The following is a 22,394-nucleotide window of genomic DNA, read 5'->3' as shown; positions in this document are numbered from 1 at the left end:
GTACCTATTGCCCCTTGTCCTATCACTGGTTGTCACCGAGAAGAGCCTGGCTCCATCCTCCTGACACTCCCCCTTTCCATATTGATCCCCAGGAATGAGTCCCCCCTCAGTGTCCTCTTGTCCAGCTCCAGAGCCCCAGCTCCCTCAGCCTTTCCTCACACGGGAGATGCTCCACTCCCTCCAGCATCTTGGTGGCTACGCTGGACTCTCCGCAGCAGTTCCCTGTCCTGCTGGAACTGAGGGGCCCAGAACGGGACACAATATTCCAGGTGCAACACAATATTCCAGACGCCGACACAGGCTCCGCAGGCGCAGGGACACCGGCTGGGGGCTGAGCGGGCCCGAAGGCCCCAGCCTGACCCCAGCGCCGCCTCATCCGGCCAGGCCGCGACCCCAGCAGCTGCCCTGGGAGCGGGTGTCCCGCCCCTCGCCGGGCTGTGCAGCGGGGGCAGCAGGACCCTGCGGGCACACACACCGCACGGGGGGCGGCGGGACCGGGCCGCCAGCATGATGAACCCGCTCCCCGCCCGCGCTCGTCGCCCCGCCCCGCCGTCGCTAGGCCGCGCCGCCAAGGGAGGAAGTGTCGTAAAGGCTGACAGGAAACTTGGCCGCGGGTTACGGCAGCGGCGGCCGCGCTTGGCGGCCGCTGGCTGAGCGGAGAGTGGGAGCCGCGGCGCTGAGGAGACGCGGGGGTGAGTGGCGGCGGCGGCGGGCGGGGAGGCCGCGGCGGCGGCGGGTGCCCGCCCGGGGCCCGCAAGGGAGCGGGGAAGGGCCCTGGCGGTGGTGGCGGGGGGAACGGGACGGCAGGAAGAGGCGGCGGCGGGGCGGCGAGGCGGGGCCCGGGCACCGTCTCTGCCTTTGTTCGCGCCCCCCCCCGCCTCTTCGCCCCCCTCACCCCGACCGCGGACCGTGAGGAGGCCGCCCCCCCCCCCCCCCCCAGTCTCGTCTGACGCCCCCCTCCTCGGTGGGTTTGTGTCGGTCTCTCCCGTAGGATATGGCCGAGGTACCGCCGGGGCCTAGCAGCGTCCTCTCCCCGCAGGGGGACACGCTCTCCCCCTTCCCCGGAGGAGGAGGGGGGGGGGCTGCTTCCTCCTCCTCCTCTTCCCCCTCCTCTGCCGCCGCCGCCGCCTGCACCGGGGCCCAGGACGAGGAGGCCGAAGAGGAGGAGGAAGAGGAGGGACCCGCGGGCGGCCGGGAGCAGCAGCAGCGAGGAGGAGGAGGCGGCAGCGACAAGGGGGGGCAGCAGCACCGCCTTCACCGCCACCACCACCACCATCCCCCGCACCACAACCACCAGCTCAACGGCCTCATCAGCCCCGAGCTGCGGCACCTGCGGGCCTCCCTCAAGAGCAAGATCCTCAGCTCGGAGGCAGGGACAGCCCCCGAGGGGCTGGAGAACAAGCGAGCCAGCAAAACAATGGGCTCCGGACAGCAGCAGCAGTCCTCGCCCCCGACCACAGCACCGTGCTCGTCCCCCCTTAGCAACCACCTCCCTCCCCAGGGAAGGACTGCGCCCTCTCCTCCTCCTTCTCCCCCAGCAGCGGCAACAGGGGACAGGAGCCAGCCTGCTGCCACAACTACAACTGCTGCTAAGACTGCAGCCCGCAATGGACTGGCAGGAGGGACTGGCTTGGAGGAGGAAGAGCAGGAGGATGGGGATGAAGGAGGTGAGGAGGAGGAGTCCCTGCTGCTGCTCTCCAGGTCCTTAGAGGCAGCTTGCAGTTTGAAAGGCTCGGGAACGGACTCTCAGCCCGAGGAGGACCTAACGATACGATACGTCCGATATGAGTCAGAGCTGCAGATGCCCGATATCATGAGACTGATCACCAAAGATCTGTCTGAACCCTACTCCATTTACACATATAGGTATTTTATCCACAACTGGCCACAACTTTGCTTTTTGGTAAGTGCCGGAGGGGCCAGGGAGGGCAAGAATTGGGAGTGGTTTGGGGCTGGGGAGGAGAGGATTAAAGGGTTGACATTTGTGGAAATACTTCTAATAATATTTTTGTGGATATGGCCAAGGTTTTTTGGAAGTACCTGTCTTCCTAATGAAGTTCCCTTGTGACCTGTGCTTGTATAAGTAAAGCACACGACTGAAGTTCCTACATTCATTAATTGATGTTTTAAGTGGTGGGGTAAAGGTTTGAGCACAGGGCTAGGATCCAGGAATTCAAGGCTTCTAATCTTGGGTTTGACATTGACTTTTGTGACCTTTGGTAGATCATTTTGTCGTTCTGTCTCAGTTCCTAGGTTTGCATTTAAGAAAAGAATGTTCATAGCCCACTAATGTCTTATGAGTGCTTAGTAATTCTTGCACAATGGTTTTAAAGAGACTTCATGGCTAGCTTATAAATGTTAAGTGATACATGGAGAGACAGTTGAAGGTTTTGTAGACTTTTTGATCTACCAGCTTTGAAAAAGACAAGTACAACTATTGCTTCTTATAGATGTGATAGTGTTTGCTGCTTAGATTCTCTTGCTGTGCTAACAATGTGATCAGTTTTATATTCTTCCTACTGTACTATTGGAAAGACTGATGTAGGTGTCACCCTGTCTTTCTAAACGTTCAGCGCTACTTATGGAAAAACTTGTGTTTGGGTTGAAAAGGATGCTTTTAGGATGCTAATCTGTCCACAGATAGAGGAAACTGAGTGTAAGTTGGCCTGGGGGGTGTACGTGCATAGCGTGAGCTTAGCTGTGTTTGATTTACTCACAGGAAAACTGATATCCTCAAAAGAGAACATTTCTGGGAGTGTGTGGCACTTCCTTGTTAAGGTAAATGATGAATTCTTCTCTCTCAGTATTTTAATCAAGGCTGGACACCTCTCTGAAAGGTGTGATTTAGCCAGAGCCAAGACACTCTTCGATTCAGGAGTGTCTCTGTAAAATTTCAATAGAATATGAGTACAGGAGGTAAGACTAATGGAATCCATCTGGCCATAAACTTCCTGAATGTTCTTGGTTTAGGGTCTGGTATAATTTATGGCAGTATTTATGTGATTTATAGGAGGATTTTCAGAACTGTGCTTCTTAAAACCCCGCAAAGGGAATACAGTAGGATTATACGAAGTTGAGCAAAGCATTAACTTCTGGAACAAAATAGAAATATGAAAATATTTGAAAACATTGTTCGATACAGAGTCATGTTTGCCATTATAAGGATGCTGATGGGAGCAGAACGGTATTTTTCAAGCCCTGAGCTGTGCATGCGACCGATTCACCTCATATTGAAAGGAAGTGCTTGTGAACTACAAATGTCCATCCTTTCAGCATCAAGTGTATTGCTGGTAATGTTGGATACTGTTAGATCACAGTGCATCTGTTTAGACTTTAAATGTTGTGTTTGTTGGGGTTTTTTTTGTACAGGAATAACCAGGGAAATTTTGTTAGGAAAAGAGCAATAGCAAGTTGTTTGACAGAGCACTCAATCAGATGATTTCTAATAAGTGCATTCAAAGAATAAGATATCACTCAAGGAAAAGAAAGTGTCTTAAGCTTATTTTGTAATGACAGCTTCTTATCAACAAAACTTCACCTGAACTCTGTGTATTTGCCATTTTTTTTGAAGGGTGGCACAATGTAAAGTACATAAAACCATAGAGAAGAGTATATGGCTATGAATGTCTAAAGCTGGTAGCAAATTGTTATCTACTTAATAATTTCAAGCTTTTGCAGTATGTTGAGTCAAATTTGATGGTGTTTTTGTGACTCATTTTAGTATTTGTAAGGCTTGTTTTTTAGGGGTTGTCTTTAAGACTTTGTGTTCTATAAAATCTAATTTGTTCCTGCAGTTAATGGATTCCTGAACTACTTCTGTCTAATAAGTCTCTTTGAAATATTTATCTTCAGTCAGGGACTGCATATTCCAATTAGCAAAAACAGTGTCAGGATGGTGAACAGCAGCATAGCGCCTGATCTCTCAGAATTATTTGCCTTTGATACCTTGTGGCCTCACACCCGTCTGGTTTCAGGTTTTGGTTTGATTGGTCTTGGAAGAGAGAGGTTAGTCTGCAATTCAATTGTATTTGAAAAAAATACCTCTAGGGGTTCAATCAATTCCTTTACAGAACGTTGGCATCATTTTTTAGAATCTTCCAGTGCATATTCAGCTGTCTTCGTTGCACTGTCATGGGCTCCTTTCCCTTTCTCCACATGCGAGGGGAAAGTACTAACACCATTTAAATTGAACATGGGATGTGTATTTTCCATATGTGATTGGCAACTGTCCTTTGCTAATATTTATTCAATCAACCATCTTAAACCACCATATTTTTGCTGTCTAGCGTTTTGCATACCTGACAATGCAGAGCTGTTTCCTGGGGACGTTATTAAGATTGTTCAGGTCAATGATTATCTCACGGGTTTGAAACTTGATGAGTTTTGGCTTAGCTTTCCCAAAGTGTGCACCAGTGCTCCCAGGGCAAGTGTAATCCAAAAGACTCCTTGCTTTTCCTTTTTGTTCATCTCCCTCTTCCTGGCTTTACTAACCATTGCATTTCTCTGATTTAGGAAGTTAAGGTAGCCCTCCCACCACCACCATATATTTAAAAGTGTGTGTACGTATGTATATATTTTAGGGTCAGGCTTTTGTTGGTTTAGGGCTCCAAATATATTCACAGTAGAATATCACAGGTGTTGGTACAAGGGAAGAGGTGAGAATGCCCAGCAGGAGGGAGGCCATCGGACCAACCCGAACTAGTCACTGTATGAAACCACATCCTATCTGTATGCTCAAAAAAGTAGTTCATATTCCGCTTTAAATGAACCTGGAGGTACTGGGAATGTTCAAAACTAGAGTCAAATGTATCCATGTAACTGTCTTCCTGAATCTAGGGGTAACAAGTTGAGAACACCTGATCAGTTCTGATGTGTTACACTCCAGCAACCGAGCTGTTGCAAGGTAATAACCTTCTCCTCCATAAACTGCAACTCTCTGCTTAGACTCAGGTTTTACCTGTCTTTGGGAGGGCAGGTTCGCACTGCGTGCTGGCTGTGGATGCCCTGTAAATGCTTGGTTTGTACTTATTCCCAGGTGCTCTCTCAGTCCAATTCCTCTTCAAACGACTTACGATAACCACTCATCTGTCAAAAAAATGACAGGGGAAAGGGCTCTTTTCTTTTCTGTGAAGCACTTTTAAGCATCACTACAGCTATGTCCTCGTATGGATTGGAAATGCATTTTCAAAGTTGAAGCTTCCTTTTAAAGTGTTTTCATGGCTTCTGGTCTTAGCGGTGTTCAAGTTCTAAAGCTTCCATTTAGAACTGATACATTAATTATTTCCAAAAATTGTTTTCAAAATACTTTAGCGTGGGAGAGGTGAGTTTAGGAAGCCTTGCTCTGTGTCAAAGTTTGGATAAGACAGGACATAATAAAAGCAGAGTTCGGGCTGGGTTTTGTAACCTCTCCTGTAATTCATAATACCATAGCACTCAGCTGCCTTTTAAGAAAAATCTGGAAAATCTGTGCTTTTATTGGGTTCTTAACTTTGCTACTAGCTATAGCAGCATTTATAATTTAAATTTTCACAAGTTTAAAAATAACCTATTAATTCCATGTGAGTAGTTTTAGATGTGTTGTGAATCCTAAATGACTGCAGTTAAGATCTTGTTTTATATTAATGCTTTGCCTTTTTTTTTTTTCCATTGGATTTTATTCAAAAGTCTGAGCATCCTTCCTGTTGAAATTAAGACTTTTAAGGCATCACCCCTGCTTTTCAGTTGTGGAAACCTTGAGGAATAAAAGAAGAACCAGAAAAATTAGGAAATTGGTTGGGAAGTCTCCTTAGCCTCATGGCAGACCTAGGAAGAAATTCTCTCTCCCAATTTGCAAACTCTCTTTGCATTCCAGTTTCCTCTTAGATACGATTGTGGTTCCAGATACCGACTTGCTGTGTTGCTTCTCACTGTCAGAGGCTTTGTGAAAACTTCGGTTATTGCAGCATCCGAGTACGTAAAAACAACCAGTGTAGTTATTCTGGCAATGCCCTTGTACGGGAGGGAATTACTGGTGTCCGGTTTCATCGAGTGGAAACAGAGCGACTTAGTGATTTGCCCAGTATTGTAAAGAGCTCTGACTGAATTGCCAGACTTTAGGTTAAAACCATTAGCCTAAGTGTATCCTCTAATGGCATTCAAGAACACGATTGCAAAATGTGAGCCGAAGGATTCGTGCAGAGCTGTTTGTGTGATGCTTCAGGATGGATTTTGGTGCATGTGTAGAAGGGAAGTTGTGTTGCGGTAGCGCAGGTTCTGCTGCATTTGAATCACAAAAATATTTCTCTTTCAGGGCTAGTTGGTTGTTTTAATCTTTAAATGGGAACAAGCGTCCCAGAATCTGGGTATGAAATGCATACTCGGACTGTGGGTGACAGACTTAATGCTGTCTTTGCTAATGAAGTTAATGGCAATTGTTTAATTTTGTGAAAAGTAATGTTCTTGCTGATTTACAGCCATTTCTGTGCTAACTCTTCTAGGAATACATGGTTGCAATACAAAGATATTAAAATCTAGTGTATTTTAAACATTTAAACTTATTCATAAGAACAAAGTTGATGCAAATATTGGATTTGAATTCATGTATGTAAATCCTACTAATGACTTACGATTGAAGTAAATCTAAGAGTTCTCTGTGGGGTTTATAATATATAATAGTAACTTGGGCTGAATTCTGTTTGTAGAAACTCATGTATGTTTAGAAGTAATCTATATACCTGAAAAGAACATTTGGCCCATGATTGACTTTTCATGAATGGTGTTCTGTGGCTGCTGCTGCTTCTCTCTCCTCCCCACTCTCTGTATTTCAGTCTGTTTTGGTTTTATTTAAATACTTTAACCTTCTCCAGGGAATTAAATTATGAAGTTTTACATCACATTTTAAGTTCATTTCTGGCTCTAGGTAAGGTTGGAAAGAAGGAGAAAGGAGAGGAAAGGCAACAAAAAACCTCAAATTGAGGCGGAAATAACGCAGCACTCCCTCAGTAAGTGGAAAAAACATAGATTAACTGGCAGATTTACCTGCCTAAAGACAGAGAAATAGATTCACGTGTTTGGGAAACTGATTACAAAGTCATACTTTATTCAGCTCTGTGGCTACAAGTGGTAAAACCAGTGGGTATTTGCTTCTTTGATCACTGAAACAAAATTCTTTACTGTTTATTTAGCGCTTTAAATCTATGATTCACGAACGCAGCTTTTCTGAAAAGTGCCCCAAATGAGAACAGACACAGATATGCAGTGTGTAGAATGTCACTCTCTTGAAGTTAGTAAAAAATACATCTTAAAAATTCTCCGCATGACTGTTACGATCAACAATTTGCACGTGTTCACTTCAGGGCAAAGCAAAAGTGTAACGTGCTAGTTTGTAGTGTGCTGCTTTTTTTTAGTGAGGTATAAGATTACATCTAGGTACTCTGCATAATTATAGCAGTGTTATGAACAGTCTGTCTGCTGATACTCTTTATTTAACTCCCTGGTTTTCTCAGGTCTGAGCCGAGACACAAAACTTGCCTTGAGCTGACACTTTGCATACACAGTTTTAGTATAAGTACAGCTTTTCTAGGGAATAAACTGTATTTTAGACCAAATGAAAGACTGCTTAGAGGCTGTGTATTTCAGGCCTTTTAGATCATGCTACAGTTTTTAAGAAACGCTTGTTTAGATTGTTCAGAGTTGCTCTCGGATACTGCTAAAACATGTATTTTCCTGCCAAATAAAAACTTTGCAATAATTCTATTTGCCTGATGAGCTTAAACTACATTAGAAGTGGTGTTAGGATCATGCTGTGTCATGGAGCTTTGGAACTGCAGCATGTATATTTTGGGCTTCTTCATTTTCACCTTTGATACAGCTACGTGGTTAATAAGGTAGAGATGCTAGAAGACATTCTTTTTAAGACAAAAAAACTGTGGGTCTGTGCCTGTGTTATGATCTGCATGAACAAACCTTCTGTCCGTTGAGCTTTAGCCTACAAGCTGTGCACAAAAATGTTTAGATGGTTGGAGACTATAGAGTCTATACCATAGACATTAGAGATCCCGGCTTTGCCAAGTCTTTTTCATTTGCTGTGTTTTCCTGCTGTAAATTTGGATTATCCCGAAGCACTTGTGGCAGCACATGCTTGTGCCAATCATGTGCTGTAGTCCCGGTTTAGCTGCTGCACTTGAGCCGAAAGCTGGTTCCCCCCTACAAATACAGGTCTGTCAAAGTCTGTGGATCCACTTATACGCCCATATGTACAATTAAGAGTTTCTTTTTATCTCTGTCAGTCTTTCCTGAATGAATAGTGTTTCATTTTGCCTGTGGATGCTGTCCTACTCTGCAGCATTATTCAGTGTTAGTGCTGCAGGTTATAATGTCATTAATCCCTCACGTTGCCTAATCATTCAGTTAACATATGACTTAGTTTTTCTTACAGTCTTTCTCTAATATATTTCATGGTAAAATTTTGGTGAACAGAATAGTTGTGCAAGTAGTTCGGTAAGTGGTTGGGGGGAGTTATTTTCTTTTCCTTAACATTTCAGAATAACTACATCTCCTTGACCACACTTTTTGTGACGGTGCCGTTGGGATTAACTGTCAGTGCGTAGCTCTTAACAAATGGAATCTCTGAACAGTTAAAATGTGTGAAATTGTGTGCTTTTTTGTTTGTTCTTTGGGTGTCACGTGGCTGAAAATGACAGTTTCTAAAGATGAAACACAGCAACATTTTTCTCTGATCCATTGTGGCCTTGACATTAAAACCAGGCAAGAATTAAGCATGTTATCTACCATAGCTCTTGTACATGAAAATTCAGATCAGTATAAAACAGAAATGGACTTTTTGATAAGATGATTTATGCCTTAACCTTTTTTTTTTCCCCTATCACACACCTGTAGACTTCATGGAATAGTACTGTGATTCTCTCCAGGACAACTCATTGATTGTTAATTGACTGTAACTTTATTTGAATGTAATAAAGAAATAAGAGTCCTTTAATGTTATTTATACTTCTGGATAAGTTTAAAAAAATTATTTAGTTGGGGTTTTTTTAATAGCTTTTATGCAAACAAATTTTATGTGGCTGTTTGAGTTAAAATGAACTGGTTTACTGCTTTGGGTAGCACTGGAGATCACAAACTGAGAATGCGTACGTGTATGTTTGTCTTTAAGGCCATGGTAGGTGAGGAGTGTGTAGGTGCCATCGTCTGCAAGCTGGATATGCACAAAAAGATGTTCCGCAGAGGTTATATAGCCATGTTAGCAGTGGATTCCAAATACAGAAGAAAAGGAATTGGTAAGAATAGCCTTTTTTTGTTATTTCCTACTTCAATCCTATAGTTGGGATAACTGTAGCTGTCATAAAGATTTCAGCAAAACCAGACTTCCAGATGTGGTGGTTTGTCTGTCATCCCTGCATTACTCAACCATACGAGCTCCCCGGCGGCCTTTTTTCTTGTGTTAGAATAACCCGAAATGCCCTATGAGGTTTATACCTGGGATAAGATAAAGCTAAGAAGAAAGGCAGTCAGCAGCCCCTTGCTTCTGCCTATTACCACTCTCAGACAACCACAGTGGGAATTGCTTTGCATTCTTATTTGTGCCCTCAACACTATATTTCTGTGTTGTGTTCAGTCTGTCTCCTTTCAGTCAACTTATCCCCTGGCTTTCCCATATCAATTATGCATATATTGCCCATTGGGGAGAATGTATGTAGCTCACTGTTGTATTAATAAGAGAAGAAAAATAGTTGTATGTTGCTACTTGAACAACTGAAAGGGAGATCTGTTTTGTTGGGGAGTTATATAATAAAAGAAATGGTCTTGGCAGGGAGTTTGCCCTCCCTCATTGATCATTTTTCCCCTCCCTCATTGATCATTTTTCCCCTCCCTCATTGATCATTTTTCCCCTCCCTCATTGATCATTTTTGCCCTCATGAAGGAGTTTAATTCTAACACTAGTTATCCTAGTTGGCTTAATTAAAGATCTATTCTAATGTAACTTGATTTTTTTTGCTTGTTGGTTATTGTGAGATGACATTTTAGAACCTTTTTAACTTAAAACGTAGAAGTGAGCTTTGAAGGTTAGAAATGTGGTTCACTGCTCATTCCCACCAAACAGGTCATACTTTTGTGATTAAAGACAGAAAATTCCTTGCAATGGAAAAATACGGTGATACGATGCAGAATGGTACCATTGCCTTTGTTCTGCTCTTCAAAAAAAAAACCCCTAAACTCAAAAAAACTCAAAGCACTACCCATTATCATGATTCTTGAAGCATGTGCAGATTTCTTTTCGTTCTTCAGTGCAGTTCAAAAGCCATTGTTGGTTTCTGAAGTGGAGCAGAGGGAAGAGGATACTGAGAAATCCCTGTGTCTCCTTCCCTTTTAGCTGAGTCACGAAGGAGACTGCCATAATTTAATTGCAGGTGTTTGGATTCATAAGTAAATAAGAACTGATGCTGTTATTATTAAGATCTCTGCAAGATTTTCCCCTCGCTTTAGTCAGTACATTATTTTAGAATTATATAAATAGTATTTATATGTAAAGCATTGCTTACTTTAGCGTTCTGTATGTTGACATTTTCCTACACTTGCCACCTTGCTGTTTCTCAAAGCGTGCTGTTAATCTGAAGATTTGTTTTAAATGTAGTACAGTTTTGTCATACGTTCCATGAAAATCTTAATTGATTAAAGTTTTGAGACTACTCTAAAACATTCTCTAGATTCCTTGGGGTTTTTTTTCCTTTTCCTTAGCTTTCTTATGGAAGTGAGATTTATGCAATTTCATTGAACAGCAGTTTTTTCCACTAATAACTTTGAAATCAACTTTCAATTTCACCCCAATTCTACAGACAGGTAGGGATATTACATTTGTAGAACTGTTGTGAAATAGATGAAAAATAATGATAAAGAATTAAATTAATGCTTGGCTGAGGGGAAGGGATGGGCTTCAACCATATTATTAGATACTAGCAAATCCAAATGGGAGTGAGCCCCAAGAAAAGTGGTTTCATAAGTTCTGTTACTAATAGAAGAATTTGTTTTAGTAAGAGGAAATTCCCTTGGAAGATGAATGTCCTTCAAGTACGTGCCAGCGAATTTTGACTTTAAATGCAACAAAAAGGAATGAATCACATCTTGGAAGGCTATATATAACACTATGTTAAACATTAGAAGCCTGTTTCTAATATCCTTGTGTTAGAAGAATTTTGCGCTCAAGCTGAGTCTCTGGATTACTTTATGGATTATTTTAACATTCAAGCTTGAGACTGCAACTTCCCTTCTCCTCTTTTCCCTTCTCCTCTTTTCCCTTCTCCTCTTTTCCCTTCTCCTCTTTTCCCTTCTCCTCTTTTCCCTTCTCCTCTTTTCCCTTCTCCTCTTTTCCCTTCTCCTCTTTTCCCTTCTCCTCTTTTCCCTTCTCCTCTTTTCCCTTCTCCTCTTTTCCCTTCTCCTCTTTTCCCTTCTCCTCTTTTCCCTTCTCCTCTTTTCCCTTCTCCTCTTTTCCCTTCTCCTCTTTTCCCTTCTCCTCTTTTCCCTTCTCCTCTTTTCCCTTCTCCTCTTTTCCCTTCTCCTCTTTTCCCTTCTCCTCTTTTCCCTTCTCCTCTTTTCCCTTCTCCTCTTTTCCCTTCTCCTCTTTTCCCTTCTCCTCTTTTCCCTTCTCCTCTTTTCCCTTCTCCTCTTTTCCCTTCTCCTCTTTTCCCTTCTCCTCTTTTCCCTTCTCCTCTTTTCCCTTCTCCTCTTTTCCCTTCTCCTCTTTTCCCTTCTCCTCTTTTCCCTTCTCCTCTTTTCCCTTCTCCTCTTTTCCCTTCTCCTCTTTTCCCTTCTCCTCTTTTCCCGGTATCATATCATGTAGGTAGCACATGATAGTCATATATGAACCAGCATCTTTTGCATTGCAACTCTGACACTGAAATCTATATTTCAGGTACAAACTTGGTTAAGAAAGCTATTTATGCTATGGTTGAAGGAGATTGTGATGAGGTAAGATTTTTATAATAATAAACTTCCATAATGTAAATGGTTTGCATTCTTCTATATGTGGATTCATTTCACAGGGTTTTCTTCTACAGGACTTTTTTTTTTTCCTAGGTGGAGAGTGTGTTGGTAAGAAGCTATTTTTTTATCATAAAAAGAAAACCTCAGGAAAACACATGGCACAAGTAGGAGAAGGATTTAAGTTCAGTATAAGTGCTCAATTTCAGGTTTTGTAATATTTTGCGAAGCTGTCCCAGCCTTAGTCACAGGCGCATTTTCCTCCTGAGACTCTAGCGGAAGGTGCTGCTGACCAGTATAACTTGCATGTCGTGTAACGCTTCCGTGCTTTCAGAATGCACGGAGATGCTGGAACGGTACGTGCTGTAGAGCTGCAGAATGTGGTTTTATCACAGCAAGTCATCAGGCTGTTCTGACAGCGCGGAGCTGCCTTACGTAGCACTAACAGAACTCGAATAATCTCGCACGTCAACCAAAACTTGGAAGGAAAGTTGACTGAATCACTGTCAAACTTTCTCTGCCTTATGTTATTAGTGTTCCCTTTTACCAGATTACAGTCCCTACTTTGGTTTTTTGTGTATATAAAGCAACTAACTATCTTTATGTGCTGTTCAATTTGTGAGGAGCTCTCCCTCCATCCAAGCTCCTTAATCTGCTTATCTCTCCCTTTAACTTTCATCTGCGTGCTACAAAGCAATGGTTAGTTTGTTCCTGCTGTGTGAGCATTGTGTCATTTCAGTGTGTCACAGTTAACGATCCTTTCATCTCTCTATTACCTTGTTTCAACTGCTCCCTTAATTGTCCTACTGCTGTGTGGCCAAGTTTCTTAAGCAAAACTTCAATTTTTGTTGCAGGACTCTTGGCACGTACTCTGTTAATTTTTCCGCTTGTGTTGTGCCTCTTGCAGCATCCTTGCATGTGTTCTGACTTCATTCATTGCTTGAGATAGTTATTCTTCCCTTCACATTCCTTCACACCTCTGTTTATTGATGTATTTCTTTTTCTTTCTCTAATTTATGTTGCACTCAGGCAATATAGTGCAATCTGATATGTTCTGTGATTCTTTAAGTTCTTTGTTTTGGCTTGTTGCTTCTATGATTGTGTGTAATGTGCTTTGCTGTAATCTGTTTTACTACTTCCTACACTGAAACAATCAAGAAGAGGGGGTTTGCTTGTTTGTTCTTTTTTTCCATTGCTTTCCACTGTGCTCTTGAATTCATTTGCCATTGCTAGAGTATTCAAAATTTTTAAAAAATTAAGAAATAATTGAGGAATGGTATCACACTGTTCACATCACAGCTGGAGAATTGACATGCAGAGAAGTGAATTGCCTACTGTTGTAGGCGATCACTACTAGAATCACTACTAAAACTGGCTATTTCTACTCAAGCTACCAGCGTTGCAGTAATTACCATAAGATTTATGAGTGATTATGTATTATTCTGTACCACTTCTCATGTAACTTCATTTCTGAATTGGGCTTTCCAACAGATATATGCCAAACGATCTCTTTTGTGGCTTTTTTCTTTTCCTACCACTGTAATATTAGTTCTAAATTCCTTGCTGTTTTCTTTTTCCCTTTGTAAAAATGAAATAAATGATAAGGATTGCAAGCTAATCTGCAGTGAGACCTCAGGAGGTTTAAGTCACAGATTTTCATCTATGGTGCTGTATAAATGGTTTGCACCAAGTGCAGGAGGCATTTTTCAGCCTGTCCCCCTTTAATGGAAGGTGCTACAGTTCCAACTTCTTGAAGCGTGTGCTGGACGGGTACGGGCACGTTGCAGCTCCGCTTTGGAAATCTGTGGGCTGATGATTCTGAACTAATTATCCTCTCCCTCTTGGGGGCTCTTGCATTGGCTGAGACTTGTGCTGGCACAAAATTTGGAAATGGGAGCTTATTATACTTCGGCGACATAGAGCATAAGCAGAGCATATTTCTGACTTCCGACACTGATCAGCACAGGCTTACTCACACTGATTTGATATATTTATGCTCTTTTTCACATACAGGTTATCTATAGCTGAATAGCCAATTTTTTCATGTTTTTTTTGCCACCAAGTGTAGGTTTCTTCCAGCTGTACATGGTACAAAATAATGATGTTGGTCACTTGTACCTCATGGTGGATTGTTTAGTTCTCAGTCATGACCAGAACCTGAAAAATCCAACTACCCACCCATTAAAAACTCTGACAGAGCCAAGACACTTGGCCTCACCAGTTTTTACACCATTTGTTATGAGGACAGTTTCTGTCTGATCCAACATGAAATAGCACATCACAGTAATTTGTCTTTGTGAGATGTGTAAATAGCTTAATAATCTCTGCTGCTCTTAAGATGTTTTTCTACATCCCATCATAAAATCAGAAGCATGGTGAAAATAGAAAGATGCTGCTACTTGATGATATAAAATTAACTGCAATTCAAAAATACAGTGTTTTCTGCAACTTGCTTGGAACAGGATTAAGAACGTGAATATGCAGCTGTGGGCGTCATGAAAGATTTCCAAAGGCTGCTTGGAAACTCTTCCCTTCAATCTAATTATGGAAGAGATGCAGTAAATGTACTTAATTTTAATAACTTGTGGCATATAATCTGATAAATGCTTTGTTTAGTGTATTGCATTTCAAAGTCATATAGATTGGACTTTTGAGGTATCAACATTGAGTCCTGAAGAATATAGGATTTATACACCACCATAGATGAAAACCTTGAAAAATCACTACTGATGTGCTGGCATTTTTAAATATGCTGCAATATTTTAGTGATTAAGGATGTGGTTTTGGGTGTTCATTGGTTATTTTGCCTGTAAGATAGTTTAACCATGGCCTATGTTAGAGTAGAAATGAGGGAAGTGATCTGATTTGGGGGATGGGTGGTTAAACTAGAAATAACCTTCAAGCCTAAAGAAAGGACTTGGATATTAATGAATTCTAATATTTGCGGTAGAGAACTGAAGGTTTTCAAGATTATGATGGCCTGAGTTTCCAATAGGTCACAATGATCTAGAATAACTTTATGGGTTGGTTGCATTAAAAAAATGTAAACTATGGAGATAAATAAAGGAGGAATAGTGTTTCTCCCATCTCCAAAGTCTTGAAGATATTATTGTTCCAGCGTAAAAAGGAAAGTATGTGCTAAATTCAGCAAGCTGGGCATCTGGCTGCTTTTTGTACATTTATTTAGGTTTTATTTTTCAAAAATGGTCCTGCTTAAGTCTTTCATGTGGAACTGGTACATCCCTTAATTGCAGCGAGAAAGGAGCAGTTGTTCATTCATACGTAGGGTTTCCATCTGTAACAAATGACTCTAAGTAATCTGCATACAAATCATTCACTTCATATTACTGAAATAATGTACCGTGTAACTAGGAACTAGTCAAAATAAGACTCCAGTAAGTGGGACTTTTAAGAGCTTTTCTTTAAGCAAAATGTAGAATCTGAAAAGAAATTGCAACTTTTCATTAAAAATTTCCCTTGAAACCTTTAGAGTGATGTAAAGTGGGATATTTTGACCACACTGGTAGATGTGACATTTGAATTCTCTACCCCACTTGTAAAAATTCCATTTATACTTTATGTAGTTCTATTTGAAATGATCAAACTATGGACATGTTAGCTTTTTCTTAATCTACAGATTATCTGAATTATTGTTACATTTTGGGTACTACTTTTCTTTAAAAGTTAAGGCCATTAAACTGATAAGGGACACTGGACAAGCACCTGTAACTTGAGTCTGATATGCCAGACTTACAAGTAAGAATAGCAACCTCTGAGAGAGAACTTTATTCATTTGCTTATTTGATTTGGCTTTATTCATTCTGTGATGTGGTCGCTAAACTTGAGTTCATTCAGAGTTTGAAATGAAGCAGCAAGAAAGCTCGACCTCTCCATTTTTTCTTCCATTTAGCAATAAAAGGTAGGTATCAAAAAGTAATAACAAGCAGCATTGCACTCTGCTCTCGCTTTAGAAGCAGAGTTCTTACTTCTAAACACAGTTAAAATGAGACAGTTGAGATAAAATATTAGGTTTATGAAATTTAAGACATAAGAGAAATGAGCAGCCTTCAGAAAGTTGAAACTTTTGCAGAAAATGCTGTGAAATCCAGTCAGACCTTTGCTGGTCTCCAGGGGAGGATGTGATTGTGTTTAATATTAGAGAACTTAACAGGCAAATGTGTACGACAAAATAGACCCTGTGAGACCAGAAGTAAATGTAATGTTTGAAGGTTTGGAGCTCAGTAGAAGAGACACAGAACAGAAGGGACAAATCCTTCACAAAATGAAGCGAATGAAATTCGGGTGAGAAATTACCGTGTTTCCATTTTAGACAACAGAAATGTGTCTTTAGACACATTGAGATCAGCGCTCCTTGTTGAGATCAGGGAATTATGTTTCACTGTGCTGAGTTTTCCGTAGGAATCCCAAAGCAAATCTCTTGCATTTGCTTTCAAGATGGGCAGTCGTTCAGATAGTGGGATTCCAACAAACCTGAATTTCAACATTTAACCACTCCCTTAAATTCAGTGATCTGTCAGGAATCTTTTAGCATTGCGAGGTGTGCGAGCTTGCAGTTGAATATAGACTTGTTATATCACTCTGCCGTTTGTAGTTCCGAGTTCAAATAATAGTCCCTTGCACTGGATTTACATGGGTCAGATTTGCCCTTTGGCAGAACGCTTGGTGTTAGTTGGAATTAAACAGTTGTACAATGCGCATAATTGCACAGAAATTAGCATTCTTTAGGAAAACTATTGCACTTCCATAATTTGCTAGAAGTTATATATTTTAATGGATGTCACATCTACCAGTGTGGTCAAAATATCCCACTTTACATCACCCTAAAGGTTTCAAGGGAAATTTTTAATGAAAAGTTGCAATTTCTTTTCAGATTCTACATTTTGCTTAAAGAAAAGCTCTTAAAAGTCCCACTTACTGGAGTCTTATTTTGATCAGTTCCCAGTTACACGTATTGAGACTAATTGATCAAGTCACAAGACTGGGTAGTAGTATCCTATGTGGTGCCAGCTAGAGAAATTCAACCTGATTCTTACCATAAGACTAAGAATTGAATTAGGCTTGTCCTAAGTGAGTGGGTACAACAGACTGTCCTGCTGTAACTTAAGAACTCTGACTATTAATATTTTAATGCGCGAGTTCGTTTTCAGAAAACAAACGACTACGTCTTACGTTGTTCATTGAGTTGTTAGCCCCAGGTTTACTATTCATGCAACATCTTTACACTGAAAAGTGCAGGGAGAATTAACAATTGGAATGTGGTTAGAGTAACTTGAGACTCAAGTGCTGGTCAAATATATACATTAAATGGATTTTTAAACCTTATTGAAGGTGACCAGTGTAAGTCCCTACCACCTCTGTCTTTTGAGTTAAACTGCTCTACAAACACAGAATAATATTTTGTTCCTGGTTTTAAGGCGATGGGGTGATGTTAACTACTTTTTATTGGAAGAGAAGGGAGTCCTGGGTTTTGAAGTGGGGTAGATGACTATTTTTTGGCCTGACTACACAACATGGGCATCAAATGCTGGTTTAGAAATAGCCATTAGTGGACTCGACACCAGCAGCAATCACTGGTTTGCTGCAGAAATTGCTTCGGCTGCATTTTCATTCCATGCTCTTTCTGCAGTTAGAATCATAGTATCATTTTGGTTGGAAGAGACCCTCAGGATCATCAAGTCCAACTGGTTGTCCATCAGTTCTTGTTTAATACACGATCGTACATTGTCTGGTCAGCTGAGTAGTTCAGCCTCGTGCAACCATCATCTGTCCTTAATAGCAGAATCCTTAAATAATTGAGTTGGACAAGAGGCAAAACAAGTTTCCGTATTTGACTTCTTCCACCAGTGTAGTTTTTTTGCCTGTACTTGAAACTTCTGGGATAATTTTGAGTCTTTCCTTAAATTAGACTCTATTTACATTTGGGTTTGGGCTGAGCTATTTACGGCAGGTCTTCCTACAACTGGGATCTTAAAACAGGTGGAAGAAGCTGCTTTTTCTTCCCTGATTTGAGTTTGGTTGAGCCCAAATATTGGTAAGCTTGTATTTAAGCCTAAATCTATCGAATTGGAGGTCAAAGATACTCAGTGGCTAAAGAAAAGCTCATGTGCCAAGTTCTTGTGACATGCAAAAGTTCAGTTGCTCATTCAAAGTATGTTTTGGACCTTAACCTGGTTGGTAGGTTGGGTTTTGGGAGGATTTTTTTGTGGGGGAGGTGGGAGTTTGGGGTTTGGTTTGTTTTTTTTTCCCCTAGCTATTAGATAATGAGTTGAAATCCTATTTACCGCAGAGAACTAAAATCTTGATATGAATGAAAGTTGCTTACAGTTCCAATTGTTGATTAACTGCTATATTTTATTAAATGTGGGAATGGAGAGGGGTTGCTTGACTGAGGATAAGAAAGAAATAGTTCCACTCATTGTTAATAAGTGTAGCTTTAAATAAGAACTTTTAATTGGTTCGCTAGTCGTGCAATTGCAACTGCTTTCTAATATCCGCTTCTTTCTTTTGCTTTTTCCTTAAAGGTTGTATTGGAAACAGAAATCACAAATAAGTCTGCTTTGAAACTTTATGAAAACCTTGGTTTTGTGCGAGACAAGAGGCTGTTCAGATACTATTTAAATGGAGTCGATGCACTGCGTCTTAAACTATGGCTGCGTTAAAAGAAACCATCCCATCGAGCAACTGACGTCCCAACAGCGCAGAGTTGTCCTTTGCATGCAATGCAATTTGTCCAAAAATTGCTTTGCAGGTGGACTTAGTAATTTCCATGCAGCTCTTTAATCTGTCAGTGTCTCATTGAGTGTCGCACATATTTGTTGCACTTTGGCATGGCGCATTATTTGTCAGAATTAAACCCGATTGGTTTCAAACTTGGAGTTCTTTTGGTACCAGCGAGATGTGCCAGTTGATAGCCAAGATATGTTCATTCATTTGCAAGTCTACTGACTGTACTACATACACAGTGAACATTTTATCAAAGAACCTGTATGCGGAGCGCGACTTTTGGTTCCAGAAAAACAAAAAAGCCAATGTAGATTGTAAAAATTCTATAAGTATACTAACATTTCATACAAAAATTGCCATAGTTTTCTGGAAAAGGAAAAAAAAAAAAAGGCTTCAATTTTAGGTTTTATTTTTCAATATTGAATTTTCCATTCTTAAATATTGGTACCTCAGTGATTAGTGAATGAAAAAAATGTATTGTAGGGTGGGGTGTGTGTTACAACGAGTAACAGTAACAATTAAATTGCGTCTGCCAGTGCCTGTATAGATAAGTATATTTGTCTTCACCTCTAAGTTTGGAGTGCATGCTTTTATTCTTTTACTCTCTTCAATTGTCTTTGCGAGAAAATTTCGGCTTTTATTTAAATTCTGGATTTGATAATAAATTATTTCAGATTTTTATAATTTGGAATACTTCTCCCAAACGAGGGTTCGCAAGGCCCTTCTTTTCTTATAGCAAGAAGTGTAAGCTATTTTGAAAACCTTGAGTAGCTGCTAAAAGAGAACCTGATGTCACCAGTCATTCTCTGCTGGTTTCGGATGCACTTTTTTCATTCAAAGAGTGAGGGACTTTAAAAAAAAAAAAGAAGATATAGCAAATTAATGTAAATTGGTATGATTTTATTTAATCAAAATTATTGCTAGAAGCTCTGAGAAACAGCTATTTTAAGATAGTTGGAACAATTTTTTTTCAGATTGCTTTGCTTCAGTGTTCTAAAATGCTTCAATCTTTGGTTCTTGGTCTTGGAAATAAATTTCAAGGTGTATTGTATCCATTTTTAGCTGCTCTCATTTTCTCTAAACTTACATGAGCTAAATTATTGGGGGATTTTTTTCCCCTCTAAAATCAAAGCCGTGGGGAAGGACTTTTCTCTCTCTTTCTCATATTCACTCTTGCTTTGTTTTTCTCTATATTTTCCCCTTTAATTGGGCTCACAAAGGTTTTACCCATCAATATTTTTTCAGTAACTCCAACATCTAGATTTTCTTGTTCAACGTGATCATAGAGCCCAGTTCTATGAATCAGTCGGGGTTTTATTTTCACTTTGGAAAAAAGGTTCTTAGTTGACTTGTAATCTGTGAAAAGGATGAACTCAGTGAATCTGCTCTTCTGTAGCTGAGCATAATCTTCAGATTTGCCTTACTACACTTTCTTTTGTTTGTTTAGAGGTTGATTTGAGTCTTTTCTTTTGCTAATTACTGTACATTTAAAAACAAACCCAAGAAACCCCCTACCTCCAGTAACATGTAGAAAAGAGCCCTGTGCAGGAAGACTGGATTTAAAGGAAAGCCTTATTTTGCGCAGATGTGGTGGCAGGCGTTTCTTACCATGTACAAACCACGAGTTGTATTTGAAAAGAAAGATTTTTGAGCGGAAATTGGCCCTTCTGGCTTTTCTTTATATATTTAACACGGTGCCCGAATCAAAGTGCTATAAACTGGAGTCTGTTATTCACAGAACACGTTGGGAGTGAAGCCTCTATTGCCTTGTGATGCACCTGAGCCATTTGTTTGGATTATCCTGACCCTTCAGTTCTACCAGATTCTCTGGGCAGCTTTTCAGGAGGTTAAGGCTTAAATATTGATAATATTAAATGAATCAGAGCAGATTTCTCCAAGCGCAGGAGGTGGTGGTTGCTCTGGCTCAGTTGAACTAAGGAGACAGATCAGGGAGGTTTTGTACCTTGTTAACAGCTATGGGACCTGTATCCCAAACTGCAAACTGCATCTGCTGATGTTTAAAAACTGAAAAGCCAGACAGGCAAGTTTTCTACACATTAATATTTAAGCCGTGGGTGTCTTTGGATTCACAAACTGACTTCGAAGTCGGCCAGAATGGCTTTTCGTGAATGCGCTGCCAAAATGTATTTCCTGAGCAAACTTCCAACACAATTCTGTCTGTTCATTGTAAGGAGCGGTCGTCACCGCGCACGCTTCGAAAACTGCGCAAAATAGGTGCCTGTTTCCTTTATAAAAAGCACATTGCCCAAAAGGTTCTGCTATGGCTGCTACGGAACGCGCGGTTCACAACCGAAGATACTGAAGCTGTATGTGTTGGTTCATATGAAAAGAAACAGATCAGTTCTCTGTGTTGCTTGGGGTTCGAGTATCAAGTGGGAAGTTCCGAATTTGCAAAGAGGTGAAAGCAGGTTTTCAAAACTCAGCCGTGAAAAGCGGGTCGTTTCTCCTGTCTGTTGCTAAAACACAGTCCTCTCCCCCCTCTCACCTTTTGCATTGACAAATCGAGCGAAGGAGTTGATCACTTTTACATTTAAATTTGCTCAACTGTTGCTCTGGGCTGACATGTTGGTATGGATGTTTGCATTATATTGTGGGTTTTTTTTAAGAAACGATCAGGTTCATCACCGTCAAGAAAAGTCGGCAAAATGGAATTGGCGTTGCATAGTGTGTCGCAACCAGTTTTTCAGGGCACTGCAAGAAATTGCTGAAAGCGAGTGCGATGTTAAGAGTTCCAGGTCTTGTATGAACATGGCAACCTGTATCGGAGTTCAGGTATCAGGTGGGCATCTGTGAAAATATCAAATGTATCTCAAAATACTGGACTGCTGTTTTGAGTGGATTATATTCTGTCCCTTTATCCTTTTTGATGAGAACAAAAACAGTGGGGTTAAGAAATGTACAAGCTGTCTAAATACAATGCAGTCAAATAAATGGTTGTTTATCTATTTCCTTTTGAATGGGAATGTTCTAATCATTGTTTTGCTTTGTCGACAAAACACGAAAACACGCTTGAGGGAGAAATGGAAACGTTTTTACAAGAGTTGTTTATCGCTATTTGATTTTAATTCCCATGCCTGTATTGGAAGAATCTTGAGTAGCATTTATATGAACATGAGTGTTATAAATGAACTGAAATGGGTCTTTTTTTCCTATTAAGATATGACTATGTAGCCATTCTGGACTTTCCTGGGAGGTAAGAAATGGGGTTTTTATTACTTCAGTTGTTACAAGCAGGGGTTGGAACTGCTTGCGGCCCTTGTGGAGCTGCAAACTCTTGCTCTTTCGAGTATACAAGGGAGCCTATGGATTTGGAAAATCCTTGGTGCATTATTCCCTCCACAATTAGATTTAGGCTCCTAAATCTTGCTGAGAATTTGCCAGCAAATATTGCACCTGTTTGGCCAGGAGTTGGTAAGATGAGTGACCCAGAGTTGTAACCAGCTCCTGCTAAACTCCCTGCTCACCCGTCAGCAGCTCCATCTCTTCTTCTTCCAGCTGCTTTTCTGATTCCTTCCAGTATCTAAATACCAGGATTTGTTACCAGTGAAGGCTTCACGGACATTTCACCGCTTTTTACTCTTTGTTTGTCCCGGTAGTAGGAACTGTTGCATATAAATGGAAATTTCCAGCTTCAGGAACTGAATGCTGAGTGTTGG

The 22,394-nt window shown here is 40.9% G+C and overlaps 1 protein-coding gene across 1 annotated transcript; it reads left to right on the top strand.

Moving 5' to 3' along the window:
* Positions 1-597: 597 nt before the first annotated feature.
* NAA30 (N-alpha-acetyltransferase 30, NatC catalytic subunit) lies at positions 598-21,666 on the top strand. The gene is made up of 5 exons (XM_080346105.1): positions 598-692; positions 992-1,903; positions 9,152-9,275; positions 11,906-11,961; positions 18,516-21,666. Exons 2-5 carry the CDS (start codon positions 995-997, stop codon positions 18,651-18,653), a joined length of 1,227 nt encoding a protein of 408 aa, XP_080202231.1. The 5' UTR covers positions 598-692; positions 992-994; the 3' UTR covers positions 18,654-21,666.
* The last annotated feature ends 728 nt before the right edge of the window (positions 21,667-22,394 follow it).

This window comes from Nesoenas mayeri, assembly GCF_963082525.1.
Source record: "Nesoenas mayeri genome assembly, chromosome: 5".
NCBI classification, from domain to species: Eukaryota; Metazoa; Chordata; class Aves; order Columbiformes; family Columbidae; genus Nesoenas; species Nesoenas mayeri.
This window is presented reverse-complemented; position numbering and strand designations above follow the sequence as displayed.

Bases quoted from the DNA above. Each gene is read 5' to 3' on its own strand.
- NAA30 (XM_080346105.1), top strand. From the start codon at position 995: ATGGCCGAGGTACCGCCGGGGCCTAGCAGCGTCCTCTCCCCGCAGGGG. The intron at 9,276-11,905 runs GTAAGAATAGCC...TCTATATTTCAG, and splicing joins ATACAGAAGAAAAGGAATTG to GTACAAACTTGGTTAAGAAA. The intron at 11,962-18,515 runs GTAAGATTTTTA...TTTTCCTTAAAG, and splicing joins TTGAAGGAGATTGTGATGAG to GTTGTATTGGAAACAGAAAT.